The sequence below is a fragment of the Fusarium fujikuroi genome, chromosome FFUJ_chr11, assembly GCF_900079805.1.
Source record: "Fusarium fujikuroi IMI 58289 draft genome, chromosome FFUJ_chr11".
Classification (NCBI taxonomy): Eukaryota; Fungi; Ascomycota; class Sordariomycetes; order Hypocreales; family Nectriaceae; genus Fusarium; species Fusarium fujikuroi.
The window spans coordinates 2130163-2149883 of NC_036632.1; the positions used below are offsets into that span (position 1 = coordinate 2130163).

Here is a 19721-nt window from a genome sequence, read left to right on the forward strand (position 1 = left end):
TTTCTGTAAGACACTCGGTTCTGCACATCCATCGTGTCTGTAGAGGTGTCACCAAGAACTTTATTCCATGTTCTATTGGAGATGGTGCCTCATCCTAAGACCAGCACTCATGATTCGTTGCTTGCGTTTTGTTCAGTACTCTGCGGGATGGCCATTGGTTCACTGCATTTTGTACACTGCGTCAATCCCAGACTACCAAACAAGCTGGGAAGAAGCCCAAAGCCTCACCGCGAATGCGAGCCAAACTGACTGGGGTCTTGATTCGGCAATGGCAATATCCTCTCTGTGACTGGTCAGTGGCGTTTTGTTTGATCCACTGGGGCTCTCTTGGAGGATGCTACCTGCATCACCCTGTAGTCTCGGGTGTTTTTTGTGTCACTCCAAAACCAGGGAGGTTAGCTTTGTTGGAGGGCGTTGATTGGGCAGCGACGTTTTGTTCACCAGGCCCTGTGCGTTGGTGTAAGACAGGCGGCCAGGTGCCTTGTCGCGATGTCATTGGTGGTGGTAGATGTGGTTCGCCAAATTATGCAGAAGTTTGAGGGGAAACGAGGCAGCGAGGGCTCCAACTTAGGTGAGGCAGGATTTGGAGATTTAAAGGCTTGTTTCTTCGCCATTTTCCATCATTAACTTCTCATTATCACCGCCATCTTACCTTTCAAACTAATTGGTATTTTTCAGTGTGTTGGCTTGATATATCTCGTTGAGATATCATAAGCTTTAACTATCAATCAATCAACTACCTTTCAAACCCAACTTCCTTACCTACCCCTCTTGTTATCGTCTCCCTCATCGCTCCTTGCGACTCACTTTCTGGACCATGGATCCTACTCTTGAGGATCTACGTCCAAAATCGGATGATGGCAAGTTCCTTTCCCACTCTTACGAAGAGCGATGGAGCCGCCTACAGCCGGTCATTGTTGAGCTCTATACGCGTAGACGTGGGGGAGATGGGCGCTCAGCAACACTGGACCAGGTGGTCGAGTTCATGAGGACTTATTACTCCTTCCATGCTGCGTAAGTATTCTATCATACTTCTCCGTCTACCCAGATGTTTTGATCGCGCTCCCTTAAAGTATCGCCATTATTGCATCGCTTCCTGTTTGCTACAGGATCAACTAACGGGTGTTGATGGCAGCGCCACTGAATACAGACGACGATTCAAAGACTGGGGAGTTACCAAGCGTATGGTGAAAGAGGACAAAGACGCCATCACGAGTGCCCTCGCCAGGAAGAAACGCCCAGGAGCGAGCATGTCTGCCGTTACCACCCAACACGATGGCGAATATAAACCTCTCGTCTTTAAGAAGTTAAAGAGACATTTGATTAGCAGAAAAGCCTGCCTTCGAGTCGCGCCTGGTTTGTATGTTCTTTTCCCACTAGTCTACGCAATTAGGGTCCTGCTGACTCATGTCTAGACTTTCTTCCTGGAAACTCCCATACGTAGCATTCGTTGCCTCCCTGCCCAAGAATCCGGAGGCACCCTCCCCTTTTGGAAATCTTGGAGCAACACCAAACTACTTGCACGTCCAAAGCCCTGAAACGCTCACACCTGGCCGTGCGACGGCTGGCGCATCGCCAAGGATGCAGCTTGTGTATGAGAAGCACAAGGAGCATTGCACGAGCCTTTTCCTGCAGGGGCGCCTTGAGCAACTCCTGATTAGCCTTCCCCGAGAAGACCGCGTGTGAGTTGTTATGAACTTTACTTTTGTCAGACGTATCGAAAGAAACGCGTTATTAATCTGTATTAGCGTAATATTTGATTACTTCCATGACTACTATATACACAGCTTCGCCTTGGCAAAGAATTGGGGTCGGGAAGTCCCAAATTCAACACAAGCATTTGACCTCATACCCCAGACACCAATTACACACAGTCCGTGGACACCCTCGGCCTTTCTCAATCTTTCTTCCGGGCCCTCTTCGCCTGAAATCTCGAATGCGACAAATGTATCCTTTCCACCGACACAGCTTTGCAACTGGTCCATTCATTCTTATTATGGGAATGGCAATTCCATGGCGGTGACTACCTCGCCGGATTCAAAAACATCAACTGATATACAGCCAAGCTCATTTGTGGTTTCTCTGCATCAGTCCATGGTGTTGAGCAACTTCACTACTATACCGAAATCAGATCTTCCTCTGGCCCATGACTTGATCACGAGGTCCCTCGAAGAGCACCCAGCTACTCTCCAGTTAGAAGCCTGGAAGCTAGCCATAATGGCAGGGAACAGGGAGCTTTTGGACCAGCTTTGTGAAGAGAACGGCTTCGATCCACCAGAAGGAATCGAGGCTCTCCATCCTTTCCACCTTGCGGCTGCATACCTGGATGGTGGCAACCAGTGCTGCGGGGTTTTCACTGTTTTTTTTCAGATTGTTTCCCCAACCTTTGCCTTTTATCATAACATTGATGACCATGGGCATACAATTCTTGATGCACTTATAGTGACCGTACTTCGCTCCCATACCAACATTCAACCAGACGATGTGAGCTACGGATTTCATTCGCCCACTGTATTTCCTGGAGAAGAAAGCGATGTATGCGGCAGATGGGACTCAGAAACCCCTACTGTTCGTGAGCTCTTTAGACAGGGATATGCTCGGATCCCTACGAAATGGAAGCATCCCTTCTGCCACACAGCCGTGCAAGCGGTTTGCCACAGTCTTGTTGCCATCTTTGCCTCGCCTGCATCGCCAAACATTCACACGCAGAGTGGCTTATTTGTACGACGTTGTACAACATGTGGTCTAGAGCTCAAGCTCAGGCCTCTCCATACCATTGTGGTTGTAGCCTTCTACCTGGCTCAGCTGGGCATGCCCGGAGAAACGTTGTTTGGAGCACTTGCGATGATGACATGCCTCATTGCCCTTGGAGCGGACGTTTCGACCAAGGCAGATATTTCTGTGGAAGAGATACTCAGATCTTCAGACGCAGGGGAGTGCCGTCACAAGATGTTGTCACCACTTGAGCTCATCAAGGCTATCCCTGGAGGTGTCATTGAAGCTTGGAGTGAGAGTTGCCGGATTGGCTGGGGCTGTCTCACTGAAACATTAGTCCTTGTCGTATTGGAACGGGAGCAAGAAAGAAGCTCCCGCTCGCAAGGGTCGATGGGTCCACTAGGACACAAGTGGCCAGGTACTTTAGCATCAAGCCTTAGCGACTCCTTGGCCGATGAATCCTGCTGGGTGATGTTCCAAGAGGAGTGTCATGACAACTGGCTCAAGCTTCCATGCAGCGGCCAACGGATTGGCCTTCTCTGGGCCTCAATTCAGACTGAGGTACTGACGTACCGGAGGATCAGGGAAGGAGACTCTTGGATATCCGAGAACTTCTCCATGAAAGCGCTAAAGGCTTGGCTCGAGGCAGAAGACACAGAACTGTCAATGCCTCTTGTCCAAAAACGGATGTTCAAGGTCCATACGCGTTGTGGATGGTTTGGCAAAGCCATGGAATTTCTCTGCCCCACTGCCGAGGACGTCTGTAGAAAGCACTTCATGAACATGGACATCGATAGTAAGACATCATACATTGAGCAGCCTGACCTCCAAGGAGCCTTTGAGAGTCTGGAACAGGTAGAAGATGGAAAAGAATGAAATGAATGGCGGAAAAGTGTAGTAGGTATGGTATATATAGATTTATTTGGAGTTTAGTGCATACTATATAAACCTTGGCTGCTTATTTCATGTTTTAAGATAAGTTATATAGATTTAATTTACAACGTATGATGTGATTGTGACTTCTGCTTAGAACCGATATAATAAATCCCGATGCACTAGGTCATGAAGATCTAACTATCACGCCATTGGCGGAAGCAGTTAAAGATGCACGAGAGAATCGTCAAGCTATCAATCAACACTGGGAAAGTTAGTGTGGATGCTGCGAGATTCCCTGCTATGGGGCATCGTATGGATGAGGCAGCAAATGGGCACACTGCAATTGTTGAGCTTTCACTAAGCACCGGTGAGTTGAAACGAGACTTTGAATTCCATCCAAGAGGCACACAGGACACAGTATCTCAGTGGTAGTAAAGATTGGGCACAGGGCAATTGTTGAATTACTGCTAAGCGATAGTCAAGCCCCCTTGGTTTTCAAGTACGGAATTTATAAGTACGGATATAGATCTACGCTGTTATCAATGGCCAAAGGGAGAGGGTATAATAGGACTATCAAGCTATCGCAAAGAGCTAAGGATTGAGAGAGAGCCGTATTATCAAAAGTTAATCTCCACCTTGATATAGCGGGTATAATAAAACTAGAAGCAAATAATTTCAAAACCGGCTTCTCAAGCTTTCCCGTTAAAGAGCTAACGTCTTTGATGCTGCCGTTGAACTATCATGGCGACAGTTGGTAGCAGCCCCGCTCTCACCGCTGCTACATCGAAGCTCACAGACGAAATAGTCTCCCAATCCTCGTGATACACCAAGTTGGCTGACTTGATCTGGCTCCGCTCTGAATCCTCCCCTTCATGTTCTACACATATTTATAGTCAAGGAACTTTGACTCACTATCATTATATAAGTGTAGAAATCCATAATTGTCCATGATGATGCCGCAAATCGGGCGTGCGGAAGACTGCAAGATCACACACACCGCGTACTTCAATGCCTCCTTCACCACCAGCTTCAGCTTCTTGTAGCCCGTCACTTAAGAGTGGTAGGCTCTACTGGGCTCGTGAAAGGAAAGCCAATACGCATAGTAATCCCAATCTGGTCGATCATCAAGAGACCCTTGACCCTTTCTTTGCCCATTCTAGCTGCAAGCTCTAAGCCAACCCACCCTCCATGGGAGCGAGACATGAGCAGAAATTGGTTGACGTCGAGTAGGTCTTGAAGGGCCAGTGTGTCGGCTACTTGTTCCTCAACACCGAAGTCATCAATTTTGTCTGGGGCGATAACGTCGAATGCGTCCCGTCACTAGCACTCTTGGATGACAAACTCGACTATGATGCAATTTCATAGGTATGGAGAAACCAAGATGCCCAAGGCCCAATGACTGTCAGCAAGCAACCATTCCATACGATATCAAACCTGAGGGAGGCCTTGACGTTACATTATGGGGATGACTGCCGCCTATAAGGTTAACCTTGAGGCTGCAAACACAGGTAACGAATAAGAACACGGTATTTCATTTCCTCAATATAAGCTTTTACCCAGAAGCTTTCACGATGGCCTTGAACTTATAAAGCCACTTGTATTGTAGGTTGATACTATATACATCAACCAGCATGATAACGAAGAGCACAATAAACAGGCTATGCTAATAAGGCCTATAACTATTGTGCAAGGCAGACAAAGTAAAGTTATAATTAAGATATAGTCATATTTAACTTTTTTTAATTACTTATTAAGAGATAGTTAAGTTTAAAATTATACCCATTAAAGATGTTGTAAGATTAATACCTAGGTAGTATATATCCAAGGTATATTTTCAGGATTAAAACCCTCTGTAGTTATACCATTTCCGAAACTTGCAAACTTTTGCTTCTTGTCCTCAAACTCCATATCGTAGTCCTCCCATCTTACTATCTTTGTAGCGGTGTAGTAGTGCAGCATTGTCCCTGGCCAAGGAACTATGACTTTTCCATTAGAGAGCTTATCTGTGTTATATTGCTTTAGCCCCTGCTGATACCAATGCTTGGTAAAAGAGGTGATGACTTACACCAGGATGAACATGGCCCCGTCCAGACCATCTCATGCATACGTGATTGAGCCCACTGGTTGAAAGCGTCTTGGGCTGACTGTTTAACACAGACCGATTTCAAGCAATCTGTCTGAAGCCTGTCTATTACTCTGATCATGTAGTCGCTTGCTCGCTCGATTCCCGGGTATGCTGAACCGTTCACTGGACACATGGGCGGATTGAAAACTTGATTCCAGATTCTTAGTTTTGTTGGAAAAACGATGTCTGGAGTGAGTTGACGTACCGAAGAAGTTAGGGAAGCCAGCGACTGTTGCTGCCAAGTAGCTCTCATAACCACCATCCATTGACCATAGTTCTGACAAATCAGCTACTCCTCGGCCTTTAATTGGAAATCTTGGAGTATACGGCTCGAATCCTGTACCGCAGACAATTATATCATATGTACGCCGTTTGCCGTCACTCGTGATGATAGCATCTCCTTCCATTAGCTTGATAGGGGTAGAAATGAGCTCAACATTCGACTGATTCAAAGCCTCCATGTACATGTCGGCAGGTGTGAAACGGCGACAACCAGCCTTGTAGTCAGTTGGAAGGAGAGCCTCTAAAGCATGCGGATCCTCAATCTTTTTGATCATGTGCTGCTTTGCAGTTTGTGTAAATTCTTCCGCAGCTTTTGACTCGGCCCAAAGACCTTTAAAACTATGGGCTAGCTTTTGTTCCAGCTGTTGGCGGAATCGAAGGTATGAGCTAGGGTTGTTTTCAAACTCCTCGATTGTATCTTTGGAATCTGTACGGGTGTTAGAGGAAGCTGAGGCTATGTGCTTTGGAAGACTGTGCTAACAGTTGACCTGCGGTTCTCCATTGTAAGAGAAGACATGCGGGACCAGATATGTTGGTCCACGAATAAAATTGCCAATAGATTTCGCATCTGGGTATGTTATTAAAATTCCTGAACTCTATAGTAAGAGTCTCACCTTTGCTTAACTTGGCTAAACACTGGGTTGAGCTTGCTCCATTTCCTATCACAGCTATATCCTTACCACGATAGTCTAAGCCGCTTTGCCAGTCAGCTGTGTGTATTACAGATCCTTGAAACTTGTTAAGGCCTTCTATGTCTGGTAGCTTCCAGTTGTTCAGCCTTCCTGTGGCAAGAATGAAAACATCGCATTTGAGCCTGATTTCTTTTTCAGGAATCCCACTCTTTTGCAAGGTAACATGCCATTCAGAGTGTCTCTCATCCCAACTTGCTCCGGTGCATGTTGTATTGAATTGAATGTATTGTCGGAGATTGAATTTAGTCACCGTCGCTTTCAGATAATCCAGAATTTCAGATGCCTCTGCATACAAGCGGCTCCACCGAGGATTGGGGTTCCAGCTGTATTGGTAGGCGTGGGATGGGATATCACATGAGCATCTTGTATATGTCAGCAATTGCCCACGGCGAAATACTAGTAAATAGGACCCCTACCCAGGGTATCTATTTTCGGCCCAGGTTCCTCCTTCCTGGCTGTTCTTATCGTAAGCTGTGATGCTGACGTTTTGTAACCGTGTAGTTACGTCTTTTAAACACTGAATACCCGATATTCTGTAAAGTTTAACTAATGAAATAGGTGATAGTGGTGGTAGTCTTACCCAGCGCCTATAACGATAATACGAAGAGGCTTCGGGATAAAGGCTGTCGGGGATGGATCCATGTTGAGATTATACCGTGTAATCCCGCTTGTAGAGCAATAAAAATAGATTGGGTAAAAAGGTAAGAGATATAGAAACGTAACTGGGTAGCTACAGAGAGAAGTTAACAACTACTGGTAGACTAACATATGTCCTCCTACTTTATATCACCATTATTTTGGTCATATGAAAACCAAGAACTTCAGTCTATGATAATAGAGGTTAGTGGCAAAACGGCACTGGTACTGTGTCTACAAGGTCCTCCCTGCATCGAGATCAATATCATTAGAAATTCCACCAGCTTAGACAATACGCTGACGTATTTATTGCGCTGATAGGGGGGGAACCATCAGTGGTATTGCAGGCCAGCAGTCGGTATTCCTTGCGTAATTTTTTGTTCATCTCAAAATTTCTTCGCTTACAACCACAGGTTGTGTTTCGAGAAAGCTACAGTCACCACCTGCGTGTCTCACATTTTCCAAGTTTACAAAAAGCGGAAGCGTAACGATGCATATGTATGGCTGCTTATCAGCATTCTATATGCATATGCCATTCGTCAAGTCAAGAGTTCGGGCTGAGACACCCCCACCAAGTAATTACCAGCTGACCAGTTGGCTTGAAAACATCAATGGGCCACTACAGACTTGAGCAAATTGCAGACGGTCACTTTCCTCTCGGGATTGGCTGTTTTTCATGTCTTGGCTGTACCTCTGCCGTGCAAGGTTTCATTGAGAGTCCCATGCGAGCGGCAGTCATCGCGTAAACATGGAACTGCGAAGGCGATCATCCCCCTATGCACGCAATTGAGTCGAATTTGATGTCAGTATGATGTAAAGATATATTCCTCAACATCGATTGATAGTATGAATGACCTCATGCAGCAAAATACGGTGTGTATCAAAGCCAAGTTTGACAGATGAGGCGGCAGCGAGAATCTCGATTCATGGTTACTTGTCGTGAAGGGTAGTTCGGCCATACATCTTTGTATCAGTTTGAGGGTATAGGGATAAGAATAATATTGGGCGCCGTGCAGATTCGGATATAAATGAGTGACTTCTCTGTCCCAGTTAACGTAATTTCAAACACCAACACAAGCATAAGACCACCATTCAAAAGCAAAAAAAAAACCATCGATTCCATAATGAGACAACAACTGAGTGAAGCTGCTGGTGGCGCCTGTCCCACTGAACCTGCCATCTGGCAAAGATTACAGGACTCTGCTTCCAAATACCCTGATAGGCTTGCAGTAGCTAGCCTTCATCAGCCGTCAGATCTCTACAATGTCTCCAATGATACATCGAAGCATGACTACCTGCGCTGGTCATATGCAGAGCTTCATGTTGCTGTTGATAGATTTGCCTCTTCGCTTTGGCGTCTAGGTGCGAGATCCGGAATGGCACTGGCGACAATCTTGGATAACCGAGTCGAGTTCATTATTATCTCTTGGGCTGCTCATAAACTTGGATTAACTCTGGTTCCCATCAACCCACGAACGCTAGACCACCCTGATGAAGCAGACCATATGCTCAGCAAGGCAGGAGTCGCTATTGTCGTCGTGCAAGATGCCGACAAAGGTGACCTACTCAAGTCCCAGCACAAAATCAACATCTTTGTCACAGGTACACCATTAAATGGATCTTGGACTTCCTTCTCAGCCCTAGTAGACCACGAAGTCAAGATAGAAACGACCAGAGAGAAACAGATGCCTCAGAGCCCGGTACTTGTTCTTTTTACAAGTGGCACCACCTCAAAGCCCAAGGGCGTGCCACATACTGACACAACACTCAACGCCTTCTGTCAGAACCTTGGCCTTGGAGGAGTCTCTGAAACTAATGTGTTTTGTTCTGTCCTACCCAATAATCATGCCATGGGGTGTTTCTTTCCTCTTCATTTCATGATGCATGGGGGCGCTGTCGTATTCCCTAGCCCTACCTTTGATGCATCAGAAACGGCAAAAGCCCTTGAGACAGAGAGCGTCACTCACTTTGCATGTGTTCCTACTGTACTTTCAGCCCTTGTCGAGGTTCTGGAATCACGAAGCACCATTTTCCGCTCAAACTTGCAAGACACTTGCCTATCTGGGGCATCTGTGACACCCCAGCATATCCGACAAGCTTTCACTACGCTTGATAGTAAAGGGGTTTCGACAGGATTCGGCATGACTGAAGGAAGTCCTATCTGGGCTTCTCCTAAAAACAAGCCAGATGATCTGATCGTTGGGAATTTATCTATTTCTGGCTCTGTCTCACCAGGTGCCCGTGTTCGAATTTGCGCACCCGACACCCAGACGCCTCTGCCAGTAGGTCAAATTGGAGAAATCCATGAGACTGGGCCTGGCACAATTACGTCTTACCTTGACAAAGAAGAGGCTTCCGACAAATTCTACAAGGATGAGCAAGGGAGAACATGGTTCGTGACAGGTGATGAGGGTGTTATGTACGCAGACGGGCGATTCAGCGTCACAGGGAGATACAAGGACATGATCATTCGGGGAGGCGAAAACATTTCTCCAGCAGTTATCGAAGGTGTTATAAGCCAGCATTGTAACATTCAGGTATGGTGAATTAACCGAGCCCACATGTATACCGAGTTCAGCGGCTAATTCGTCTCCTAGGGTTATGTGGTGGGTGTACTTGATGACATTGCAGGGGAAGTTCCGGTACTTGTACTCCCAGACAAAGGACTTGAGCTTTCATCAACTATCCGCGACCTCATTCACCGCCACCTCGGTCCTGCGTTCGTGCCAGAACGCATCTTGACGCTCAGCCATCTTGGAATCGAAAAGGTTCCAGTAACCTCATCTCGCAAAATCCAGAAATCGCAGCTTTCGTCCATAGTTCGTGAGTTCCTTAGCCGCGAGGAAGAGGCGCCAGAACAAACCTCCGAATCTCAACTTCGAAATCCGGTCCTTGCTGCTTACGCCAAAGCCACCAATATCTCGGCTGATACCCTGGAAACAACAGCAGAGGTATCTCAATTTACAGACAGTATCACCTTAATGAGAGTTAGAGCCTACCTGCGAAAGAACACAGGCCTCGTTTTGACTGCAAAAGAAATGTCCCAGCATCCAACTATTGAGTCTCAGATTGAGTTACTTCAAGAACGGACTCCTTATCAAAGGTTCGATCCGCCAAAGGAGCTAGTTTTTAGAGGGCCTCCAAAGTTGGATGAACTAGAGCTATTAGTTGGAGATGTTGATGAGGCTCAAAATATGGTTTCGAAGATCTCCAAGGTATTGGAGAACAAGGGCTTTAGTTGGTCTCAGGTATCAGACGTCATTCCCATGAATGATTCCCTACAGGTTCTGCAAGACACGGGTTTTCTGGACACCTGCAATTTTTCCATTGCCGTTCAGACAGATTCATCAAGCGTTCAGGTTCGTAAGAAACGCCTCGATTCGTTGGAGCGAATGATGCTAATTGTTTCAGGATCTTCGTTCGGCACTACAGAAAACCCTACCCTATCACCCAATTCTAACCTCTTTCGTTGTCGTCGACAGCAGGGACAAGGCATACTATGTGACACTGAAAGTCCAAGATCATCTGTGGGATTCTTATCTCATCGATGGGGGATCAGTTGATACTATAGATCAATTTCAACAAATGGCTGTTGACTTTCACCAGCCCGACCTGTCAGCCAGGCCTGGGCCTTTGTTTTCTTGCCTCCTCACCCGCATTGAAGAGACTGGTTCAGCTGGAATGATAGTTTATGGTAAGTAGAGCTGTTCCTCCGCTTTCAGGGTTCTGTCAACCTAATAATATCTTCAAGTGCATCACGTTGTGCAAGATGCTTCATCATTTCGACTCTTTTTTGAGGATCTGGATCAATCGCTCAAGAATACCCGTGCCAGAATCATTCCACACAAAGACTTCAAAGCCTGGGCAGATTCTTACCACTCTCTGAGACACTCGCCAGCTGCAACAAAAAGTGTCAGATTCCACGTGCAGCGATTGTCCAATTTATACAACCACAAAGCCGCCGTGTATCCCCCGGCAAGGGTTCCTCGACAAATCATCACTGAGAGTCCCGATGGCTTAGACCACAGTTTCGACGCACCTGGTCTAGTGCAGATGAGAGAGGAGAATCCTCAAATCTCAGCAGCTGTCGTGCTTAAAGCAGCCATGGCCCTGGTCAACGTACAGCGGACAGGGCTTAGCCATTCCATCTACTTCAACTTTGAAGCCGGTAGGGGCCAGTTTCCTTTTCTAGCGGATGCACTCCAGGCTTTGAATCCAGATACGTTTGAGTCTGCAGATGTCAATGGGCCACTTCTACAACATGTCTGCAACTTGATAGAGGTGCCGCGCGACGAGACTGCCATGATATTCCTCAATCGCTTGCAAGAAGATCAAGTCAGTCTCACAGCTAATGCGCATGCTCCAATGAGGCGCATAATCGAGGAACTCGATGCTGAAGGCAATGGTAGTGGTAAGATTTTCTTGGACGCTTTGAGTACTCAATTCCTTACGTGGGTTCCTGGCTTGCTCGGCGAGCACGAAAAGATACAGGTAGGCAAGATTGGAATCAGATGTGCGGCGGGGCTTGTTGTTGTTGCATCTATAGGAGGACCAGCCGCTACAACTTACATGCTATCTATGCGGTGGGATGTCGCAAACTATTCGCGTCAGGAAACAAAGGCCTTTACACAAGATCTTCAGTCGGCTGTTTTATGGCTTACCGCAACTTCAAATCAGCATCGCCCAATAAGAGAGTTCCTGGAGGTCATTGATTGTAAGTAAGAATGTTAGTTTTAAGATATGTTGTTTTATCTATTGTTTTGTACAAATCATCCAAAGGCGTACATGCGCGAGCTTAGAAGACGCTAAGAGTTTATATCAACACAACCTTTCCTGAATTCTAATACGGTTTATCGGTAGAACATCAGCTTATGTCAATTTAATGTCGGTCAGGCTTGCCCTACACTTAGTTACACTTCCCAGATACTTACCTTGTTGAGATCTTGCCCAAGCGGCACAGTCCTTATTATTGGCAGCATTGAGAACTTTTACGTTTATGTACTGACTACTATTGAAGATGCTGCGATAGTTAGTGGGTTTTGTTCTATTTCTAAAAACCCTAGCCTTTTGGTTAACATGTTGTAACTGTATCGTGAGGCACTTTCGTCTGAAGCCTGAGTGTGAGTTACCTGGCTGAGTGCATTTTGACGAGTTCTCTCGGTGTAGGCACCTGGTCGTAGAGGGATGTCCGTTAGAAGATTCCACTTTAATGTCGATTTTTACTTAACCTCAAGCTGCCGCTGCGGGATGCTGAAACATCTGCAAAGTCATATTCAAGATACATATTGTCTCCGGCTTGGTTGCAAACTTAAAAGAGTTATCCTCTATAATTACAATATAATACATATATTATATACCTTACACATTGCCCTTATAGCTCTTATAGCAATATCTATATGTAATTTATTAACTTAATAGTATTATTAAATTTATTATAAATTTTAATTTTTTAACTATAAATCTTAATACTATTGTATAGCTTTTTAGTAATTATAAAAAACAATATATAATATTAAAAAGTAATTAAAACGTAATTAAAAATTCTTTAATTTTTATTATATAATTCTAAATACTTTATAATAAACTTTATTATTAGCTGTTATACTTTTATACTTTTTAATAATAATATAGATAGCTATATATAAATTATCTTTTTTACCTTTATATATTAAAATTTCTTTAACCTAATACTTCTTACTACTTAAGCTTAAGTATTCATATTTAAATATATATTACTATAATAAAACTAAATATTAAAATACTTTATATTTATACATAGTATATTATATATTTTAAAAAGAAATTAAATTAAAGATAAATCTATATAAAGTGTGGTAGAATCTAATCGAAGCTCTGAGCTGATGAATTGACAGCATGTGCTAGGGCAGTTGCAGTATCGTGAGGCGCGTGATGGAAGTATCACATTGCACTCAAAGTGAAGTAATTTAATTGTAGTAGTGAGAAGTTCTTTAGGTTGCTATGTGAATCAGTAAGGATACTATCTGACACTACTGATAGATCTGCGTCTCTAAAACGTCTTCTGCATAGCTTGCTTTTTCTCAGGAAAGTCTCCTATTAAATGACGCGGAATCCCATGGGAAAGTGATCCCGATGGGTCCGTAAAGTACTCCTTCCTTCCTGCCTTATGAACTCGACCGTTGATGATGATAACATTAAGTTTATCGTGATTCTGTAGGACAGAGATGTCTTGCAGGGGATCACCGTCAACAAGTATGCAGTCGGCATAGTATCCAGGCTGGATCCTACCGAGCTCGTGGCCCCTCATCAACAGCGCAGCAACTCCAGCAGTTGCAGCGATGATGCTCTCGTGCGGAGTAAAACCAAGCAGCTTGACGAAATGCTCAAGATCACGCGCATATGTTCCGTGAGGCGTCCACGCAAAGCCGTAATCACTGTTGAAGTTAATACTGTGATTGAAGAAGAACAGCGCAGTGGCTTACCCTCCCGGTAGAACGACAATTCCCCGTCTGTGCATCTCGCGCAGTCCAGCGACCGCGATGTCGAGCTCTCGCTTGTATCCTGCTTTCTCCGCGGTTTCGTGCGAATATCCAAACGCCTCGGCTTCGTATGTCGTAGCAACCAGCCAGTTGATAGCTGGGACAACGATGTATCTCTCTCGCTCGCGTTCCAGCATGTCCATCCCTACAAAGGTTAGCTTCAGGTAATAGCAAAAATGATGGTCGGCATACATACCTTCATCATCAATGTAGCTGCCGTGATATATAACATCCACACCATGCTTCACGCACATTTTGATCGAATCTCTAGCTCGAGCATGTGCGCACAGTCGTTTTCCGCGCTTGTGTGCCTCATCGACGCAGGCAGCCATTTCTTCGTCGTTGAAGTAACAGTCCTGCGCCGAGCGAATCTCGGTGATTTCCTCGCCCGAGATGCTGAGCTTGATGTTGTCGACGCCGATATTTTCAATGTTGTGTCTGATCACCTCGCGCATTTCTATCAGGTTAGCCCGGGTACTTGATTCTCATAACCAACTTACCATCAGGACCGTCAGCAAATCGCGTAATACCCGCGACCAATTCGCCTTCGGGCTTGGCGATCTCTCTTGCGTTGGCAAGATAACGAGGACCTGGAACATCACCGGCGTTGATTGCGTCTCGAACCACCACATCCAGACGGTCTTTAGCCGAGGCCGCTCCGAAACACCTAGTAATGAGAGTTAAAACTGCCGCGTAGTAAAAGCATACAGATACCTACATGGTGTATCCCGAATCAAGAAAGCATTGGGCACTCTTGATTGTCAGGAGAACATGCTCTTCAACCTCGAGCTCTCCGAGTCTGTTGAGGTCACCTCCATTCCAGGTGAAATGAGTATGTCCATCTCCAAGGCCTGACATGAGTGTTCTGCCTCTTCCCTCAAAGACGCGAACAGTAGGGTCTTTCTCGAGCTCTTCCCTGTTAGGGACCTGACCAACATCACTGATCCTTTCGCCTGTCTTTGGTCAGGTTGCGTTATTCATTCCTCTTTTACAACGTACCTCGAATCAAGACATCGCCTTTGTAAGGCTCACGGCCCGTAGACTCAATAATATGGACATTTTTAAAGAGAATCTTTGACTCCGGGTGTGTTCCTTCAATCTCGTACTTTTTGGGCTGGAGCTTCTTGTCAAGCTTCAAGTTATTGATGAACTCGACGTTTTTAGGAAGGCTTTGGGCAAAGGTTGTCTGTCCAAACCAGGAATCGTGGGGCCCCTGAGGCCACGAAGTCTTGATGGTTTCTCCTTTAGTCATTGTCGAGTGTACGTGAACTGTGCTTATCGCTGAAAGACATAGGCCTATACGAGATAAGACGAGCTTATACATACCCCACGGGGAAGCATAATTATGTACAGAGGAACGCTTAGCCAGGACACATCTCCGCGCGGCGTCCTATGTCAGCTGTGCCACCCACGGCAATTCACATCTCCGAGACTTGGAGTAGCCTTCCCCGCGCATCGCCGCCATCTCCGTGTGTGGCGTTTCGTGGAATGCGGGGGATCGCCATCAACTTTGATTCTGAGGGGCTTGGGCCTGGGATAACCGAGGTCGCGCCGTCGGAGTTAAGACAGGTGTGTCATTTTCTTGCCTACACAAGTTCCAACCGACCCCAAGGGCCATAGGAAGTCCAACAATTGTTGAACTATACACTTATCCATTAGTTTATTCAGTTCATCATTTACTTATCATGTTTTGGTCCAACTTCAAGTCTCGTTTGACACAGCCATCCAGCGCTGTGGTCGACGCTACTATAGACAAAAAAGCTGATTTTTCGCCCTCCGTGGCATTTGTTGAACACTCGAGCAGCCCAAGCCGATGCAAGCCAGCGCCAACAGCCACTGAAAGCAGCGCCTTGCCTTTCATTGAACCAGAGACAGTCGCAGATGCGTGCCGCAACGGTCACCTATGGGTCATAATAGACGACATCATCTACGACTGTACAGACTTTGTGCACAATCATCCTGGCGGCGCTCGTGTTATCGAAACTTTCAGAGGCAGCAATTGCTCGTGGCAGTTCTGGAGATTTCACTGTGAGAAGGATCTGACCGAATTTGGTAGACCGCTTCGCATAGGGCGGACGAAAGGAATCATAAACAAATTCATGGAGCCCCCGAGATTTGTTGGACTTCGGAAGTTTTGGAATTCAGATTATTAGGTACTTCAAATTTCGAGATAACTCTCAACCCAGCCAAGGCATTGACGTGATTAAGTCTTGTAGAGTATAGCATCCAACTATGGCCATCATCCATCAGCTGTTGCAGTCTCTATCTGTAGTAGCTCTGCATGAAATGCTGTGATAATGGCTTTTTATTGGTGAATTGTTAGTTTGATATGCGATAAAAAGGGAAGTATCTACGGGGGACTGTATAGAACTTCTGGAAAAACTGTGCCAGTCTCAGGTGATCATAATGCATTGTGTAGATTCTATTCTGCGATGTTTTCTCCACTAATCTTGTAGTTACAGGAACTTCGCAACTGCTTGAGCAACGCCGCCAACATCCTCAAAAACATGCCAATGTCCAACGTTGCTCAACACTACAAGTTGTGCATCTTGGATGCGAGACGCATACTTCTCACATAGAGACGCGGGAGAAACTTTGTCTTCGTCACCGGTAATGATTAGAGTCCTGGCTTGTATCTGCTCAACCTTGAGCTCCTTGGTAGCCCCGGCGAGTGCCCAAGTTGCTTTGGCATAGGATTCGGGATCTTGGCCAAGAAGACTGAGTCTGACAGCAGCGATTGCGATGGGGTTAGTCTGTTTGGAGTGCGCTGATGTACCTGCATCCACTACACCATCCACAACATGTGCCATGCCCGAGCTTCTGACTACAGCCGCACGTGCATACGCGCCTTTAGATGCTGCATCCGGTAGAGGCGATGGAGGGGGCCCGAGAAGGACCAACCTGCCAACAAGACTAGGGTTACTCAACGTGAAGTTGAGGGCTGCCAAACATCCAAGGGAATGGGCGAATAGGGTAGCAGGAGAGGACGAAGTAATATTGGCTGCATCGAAGATGGATCGAATGTCTTGCGCAAACGACTCAATACTCAGCTTGCTGAGGGGATGGGTCGGGCTGAGACCATGGCCCTCCAAGTCAAATAAGTGAAGGGAATTGTTCTCAGATAGAGAAAGCTTGGAGATCAGGGGGGTCCAGTACTCCTGAGTGCCGCCCAGCCCGTGCACAAAGACGATATGGTGATTTCCAGATCCTTTCCTCTGGTAGTTAAGTTGCTTGCCATTGAGTTTGGTGAGCCTGACACCAGCGTCAAGAGTCTTGGCCAAGTTGTTGATGCGGAATGGCGACTCGGAAGAAACCCGCTGGACCGTTGGGTTCACAGTCTCAGCTGTTCCAATCCTATTGGACAAGGTTCCCAGCCCTGTGACAGAGACAGAAACCTCATCGCCGGGCTGGAGAAAAACCGGTGGGTTCTTACCAATGCCAACACCAGCGGGCTTTACATAACAATCAGCCACGATTTAACTTCAGCTAATATTTGATCAGGGATAGGCCTAACTTACAGTACCAGTAGCAATGACATCACCAGGCTGCAGTGTTTGGCCCTCGGAAATAGTCTTGATTAAGGTGGGGATGGAAAAGATGAGATCTTCGGTAGTAGAGCTTTGCCTAGGCTCACCGTTGACATGGGTCTCGACCTTCAGAACAGATGGCAGGTCGTTTTTCGAAACAGCGACAGGGCCCTGTAAAAGACAATTAGTTGATGACTCATATTCGGGGCTAGGTTTGACTTGACTTACCATTGGACAGAAGGTATCGGGGGATTTTCCAATGAAGAACTGCTTGTGGTCGCGCTGACGCTCGCGCGCAGTCATATCATTGATGTTGGTGTAGCCCCAGACGTAGTCCCATGCATCGGCTTCACTAACACGGTACCCTGTCTTGCCAATAATGACGCCAATCTCTCCCTCATAATCCAGAGTTTGTGAGAACTCGGGGTGAGGAAGTATAGTCTCCCCATGAGCGATAATGGACGTAGCCCTTTTGGTAAAGATGACAGGATGGCTAGGTCGGTCTGTTTTATCAGAACTGTCATACCCTGAACTGTTGAACTCTTTGGCGTGCTCCATGTAATTCTTGCCGACAGCCATGATGTCTCGGCCAGAAATGGGCGCCAGTAACTTGACATCGTTGGCCGGCAGCGGGTCACCGTCGGGAATGACTTGAGATGCTCCCGCAGCTATGACCTCGTAGAGGTTCCTCACGGGGGTTCCAGAAGTGAAGCTCAGCGGCTGGATGGTGCCATTGGCCAGGTCGTAGTGACCAACACGAGGCAAGCCCGTGGTGGGATGGACGTAGGCAGCGTATTGCATAATGTTGGAAGTAGACTGAGATCCCATTCTGGCTCACTGGTTGGACAATTCTTGGTTCAGACTGAGATTAACCAGAATCAGCCGAGTAAATAAATAAGAGCTAATAAAATATGCATCAATTACTCTTGTCGAAACCGGTTGGCTGTTTGTGCGTGCGGCAGACGGAGAAGACGGAGATGGCGGTGAAGAGCGGAGATGACGGAGATGACGGAGTGCGGGGAAGGTAAGGGGACAAGAGCGGACATTCTCGGGCCTGGAATCTTTTTCTGGGGTACAGCGCTCCTATGGAAACCGCTTGGGATGAAGTCGCTTCAGTTGCTCGGAATAGGATGGTATGATGTCGAGAATCCCTTTATTATTAACCCCGTCCCTCGCGATCGGAGAAGACTTCCCTGCAGCATCTTATAAGTAAATCTCACTACTAAAGAACCGCACCGTCTCTGAATAGCACACATTGCGCACCATGTCCGACGGAGAAAACAAGCTACGACCGAGCACGACAGCAGGTGGCCATGTTGAGGACCGCGGGCAACCGGCCCTCCCTGTCGTGCATCGGCGTTTCGCCAACCCATCACCACTGGGTCTGCTCTCTTTCGCCACAGGTACCGCGCTGAAGCCATCCATTCGCCTTGACACTCCCAAGCTGACCGAAAAAGGTATCTTTCTCATTTCTAGCTTCGGTGTTCACGCTCGTGGAATCCAGACTCCGAATGTCATGATTGCCGTGCTGATCTTCTTCGGCGGCATCTGTCAGTACATCGTCGGGATCATGGAGTTCATCACTGGCAATACCTTTGGCACAGCTGTCTTCATGTCCTACGGCGCATTCAACATCTCGTACAGCATGATCTACCTTCCCGGTTCGGGCATTATTGCTGCATATACGGATGAGTCGGGTGTCTTGAGTCCAGACTTCCAGCAGGCCATCGCCATGTATATATGGGCATGGTTCATCCTCACAGTCATCTATACCATAGCCGCAGTCCGAAGCTCCTGGGTCCTCTTCCTTGACTTGTTGGCATTGGATATCTGCCTTATCTTACTTGCTGCTGGCAATATGGTAAATAGTACCTCTGTCCTCAACGCAGGTTATGCTTTTGGTTACTTGGTTGCTTTTATGAGCTGTAAGTTAATTCCCCTCCAGAGCCATGCCATTACTGAACGCCTTCCCAAGATTGGGCTGGTTGTGCAGGTCTCTTTGCTGGAGGTGTTACTCCATTCGACGTTCCTACCTTCCCGATGTATAAAGACGCATAGGTTAGGCCTGTTAGAAATGTTATCAACGGTCATTAAGCCACTCCACAAGTGGTCAAGGCTCTTATATAAACTGATAGCCAACACAATCATTCCATAGGGTAATAGGTTTTAGTAGTGTAGATGTGACGATATGTCATTCCAATTGATTGTTTCTACTTAAAGTGAAATCTTGCAAACAGACTGGATGACATTAAATTCTATATTCCCCGGTATCTGATTGTGGATATGTATAAAGTACAATCTGTCTATGGCTCTTATAAATCGATCTTACCACTTTATCCACTAAAGCAAT

At 46.4% G+C, this 19721-nt stretch overlaps 7 protein-coding genes; 4 read left to right on the forward strand and 3 right to left on the reverse strand.

The window, feature by feature from the left end:
* Positions 1-817: 817 nt before the first annotated feature.
* Positions 818-3591, forward strand: FFUJ_12036 (uncharacterized protein; the record flags this gene model as incomplete). XM_023571002.1 has 4 exons in its annotated part: positions 818-1014; positions 1136-1360; positions 1416-1682; positions 1749-3591. The coding sequence occupies 4 exons, from the start codon at positions 818-820 to the stop codon at positions 3589-3591; spliced, it is 2532 nt and encodes an 843-aa protein (XP_023438027.1).
* Positions 3592-5397: 1806 nt separating this feature from the next.
* On the reverse strand, positions 5398-7332 carry FFUJ_12037 (monooxygenase-like protein; the record flags this gene model as incomplete). XM_023571003.1 is given in 6 exon segments in its annotated part: positions 5398-5567; positions 5657-5902; positions 5922-6425; positions 6613-7052; positions 7107-7223; positions 7271-7332. The coding sequence occupies 6 exon segments, from the start codon at positions 7330-7332 to the stop codon at positions 5398-5400; spliced, it is 1539 nt and encodes a 512-aa protein (XP_023438147.1).
* Positions 7333-8450: 1118 nt separating this feature from the next.
* On the forward strand, positions 8451-12048 carry FFUJ_12038 (related to long-chain-fatty-acid-CoA ligase; the record flags this gene model as incomplete). XM_023571004.1 has 4 exons in its annotated part: positions 8451-9863; positions 9924-10685; positions 10738-11020; positions 11078-12048. The coding sequence occupies 4 exons, from the start codon at positions 8451-8453 to the stop codon at positions 12046-12048; spliced, it is 3429 nt and encodes a 1142-aa protein (XP_023438099.1).
* Positions 12049-13354: 1306 nt separating this feature from the next.
* Positions 13355-15096, reverse strand: FFUJ_12039 (putative aryldialkylphosphatase family protein; the record flags this gene model as incomplete). XM_023571005.1 has 6 exons in its annotated part: positions 13355-13739; positions 13788-13989; positions 14041-14301; positions 14345-14511; positions 14563-14797; positions 14844-15096. 6 exons carry the CDS (start codon positions 15094-15096, stop codon positions 13355-13357), a joined length of 1503 nt encoding a protein of 500 aa, XP_023438028.1.
* A 433-nt stretch (positions 15097-15529) lies between these two features.
* FFUJ_12040 (related to cytochrome b5) lies at positions 15530-15997 on the forward strand (the record flags this gene model as incomplete). The annotated part of the gene is made up of 1 exon (XM_023571006.1): positions 15530-15997. The coding sequence occupies one exon, from the start codon at positions 15530-15532 to the stop codon at positions 15995-15997; it is 468 nt and encodes a 155-aa protein (XP_023438029.1).
* A 303-nt stretch (positions 15998-16300) lies between these two features.
* FFUJ_12041 (related to bifunctional 4-hydroxyphenylacetate degradation enzyme) lies at positions 16301-18199 on the reverse strand (the record flags this gene model as incomplete). XM_023571008.1 has 3 exons in its annotated part: positions 16301-17296; positions 17363-17542; positions 17600-18199. 3 exons carry the CDS (start codon positions 18197-18199, stop codon positions 16301-16303), a joined length of 1776 nt encoding a protein of 591 aa, XP_023438030.1.
* A 436-nt stretch (positions 18200-18635) lies between these two features.
* On the forward strand, positions 18636-19429 carry FFUJ_12042 (probable FUN34-transmembrane protein involved in ammonia production; the record flags this gene model as incomplete). XM_023571009.1 has 2 exons in its annotated part: positions 18636-19296; positions 19347-19429. 2 exons carry the CDS (start codon positions 18636-18638, stop codon positions 19427-19429), a joined length of 744 nt encoding a protein of 247 aa, XP_023438031.1.
* Positions 19430-19721: the final 292 nt, after the last annotated feature.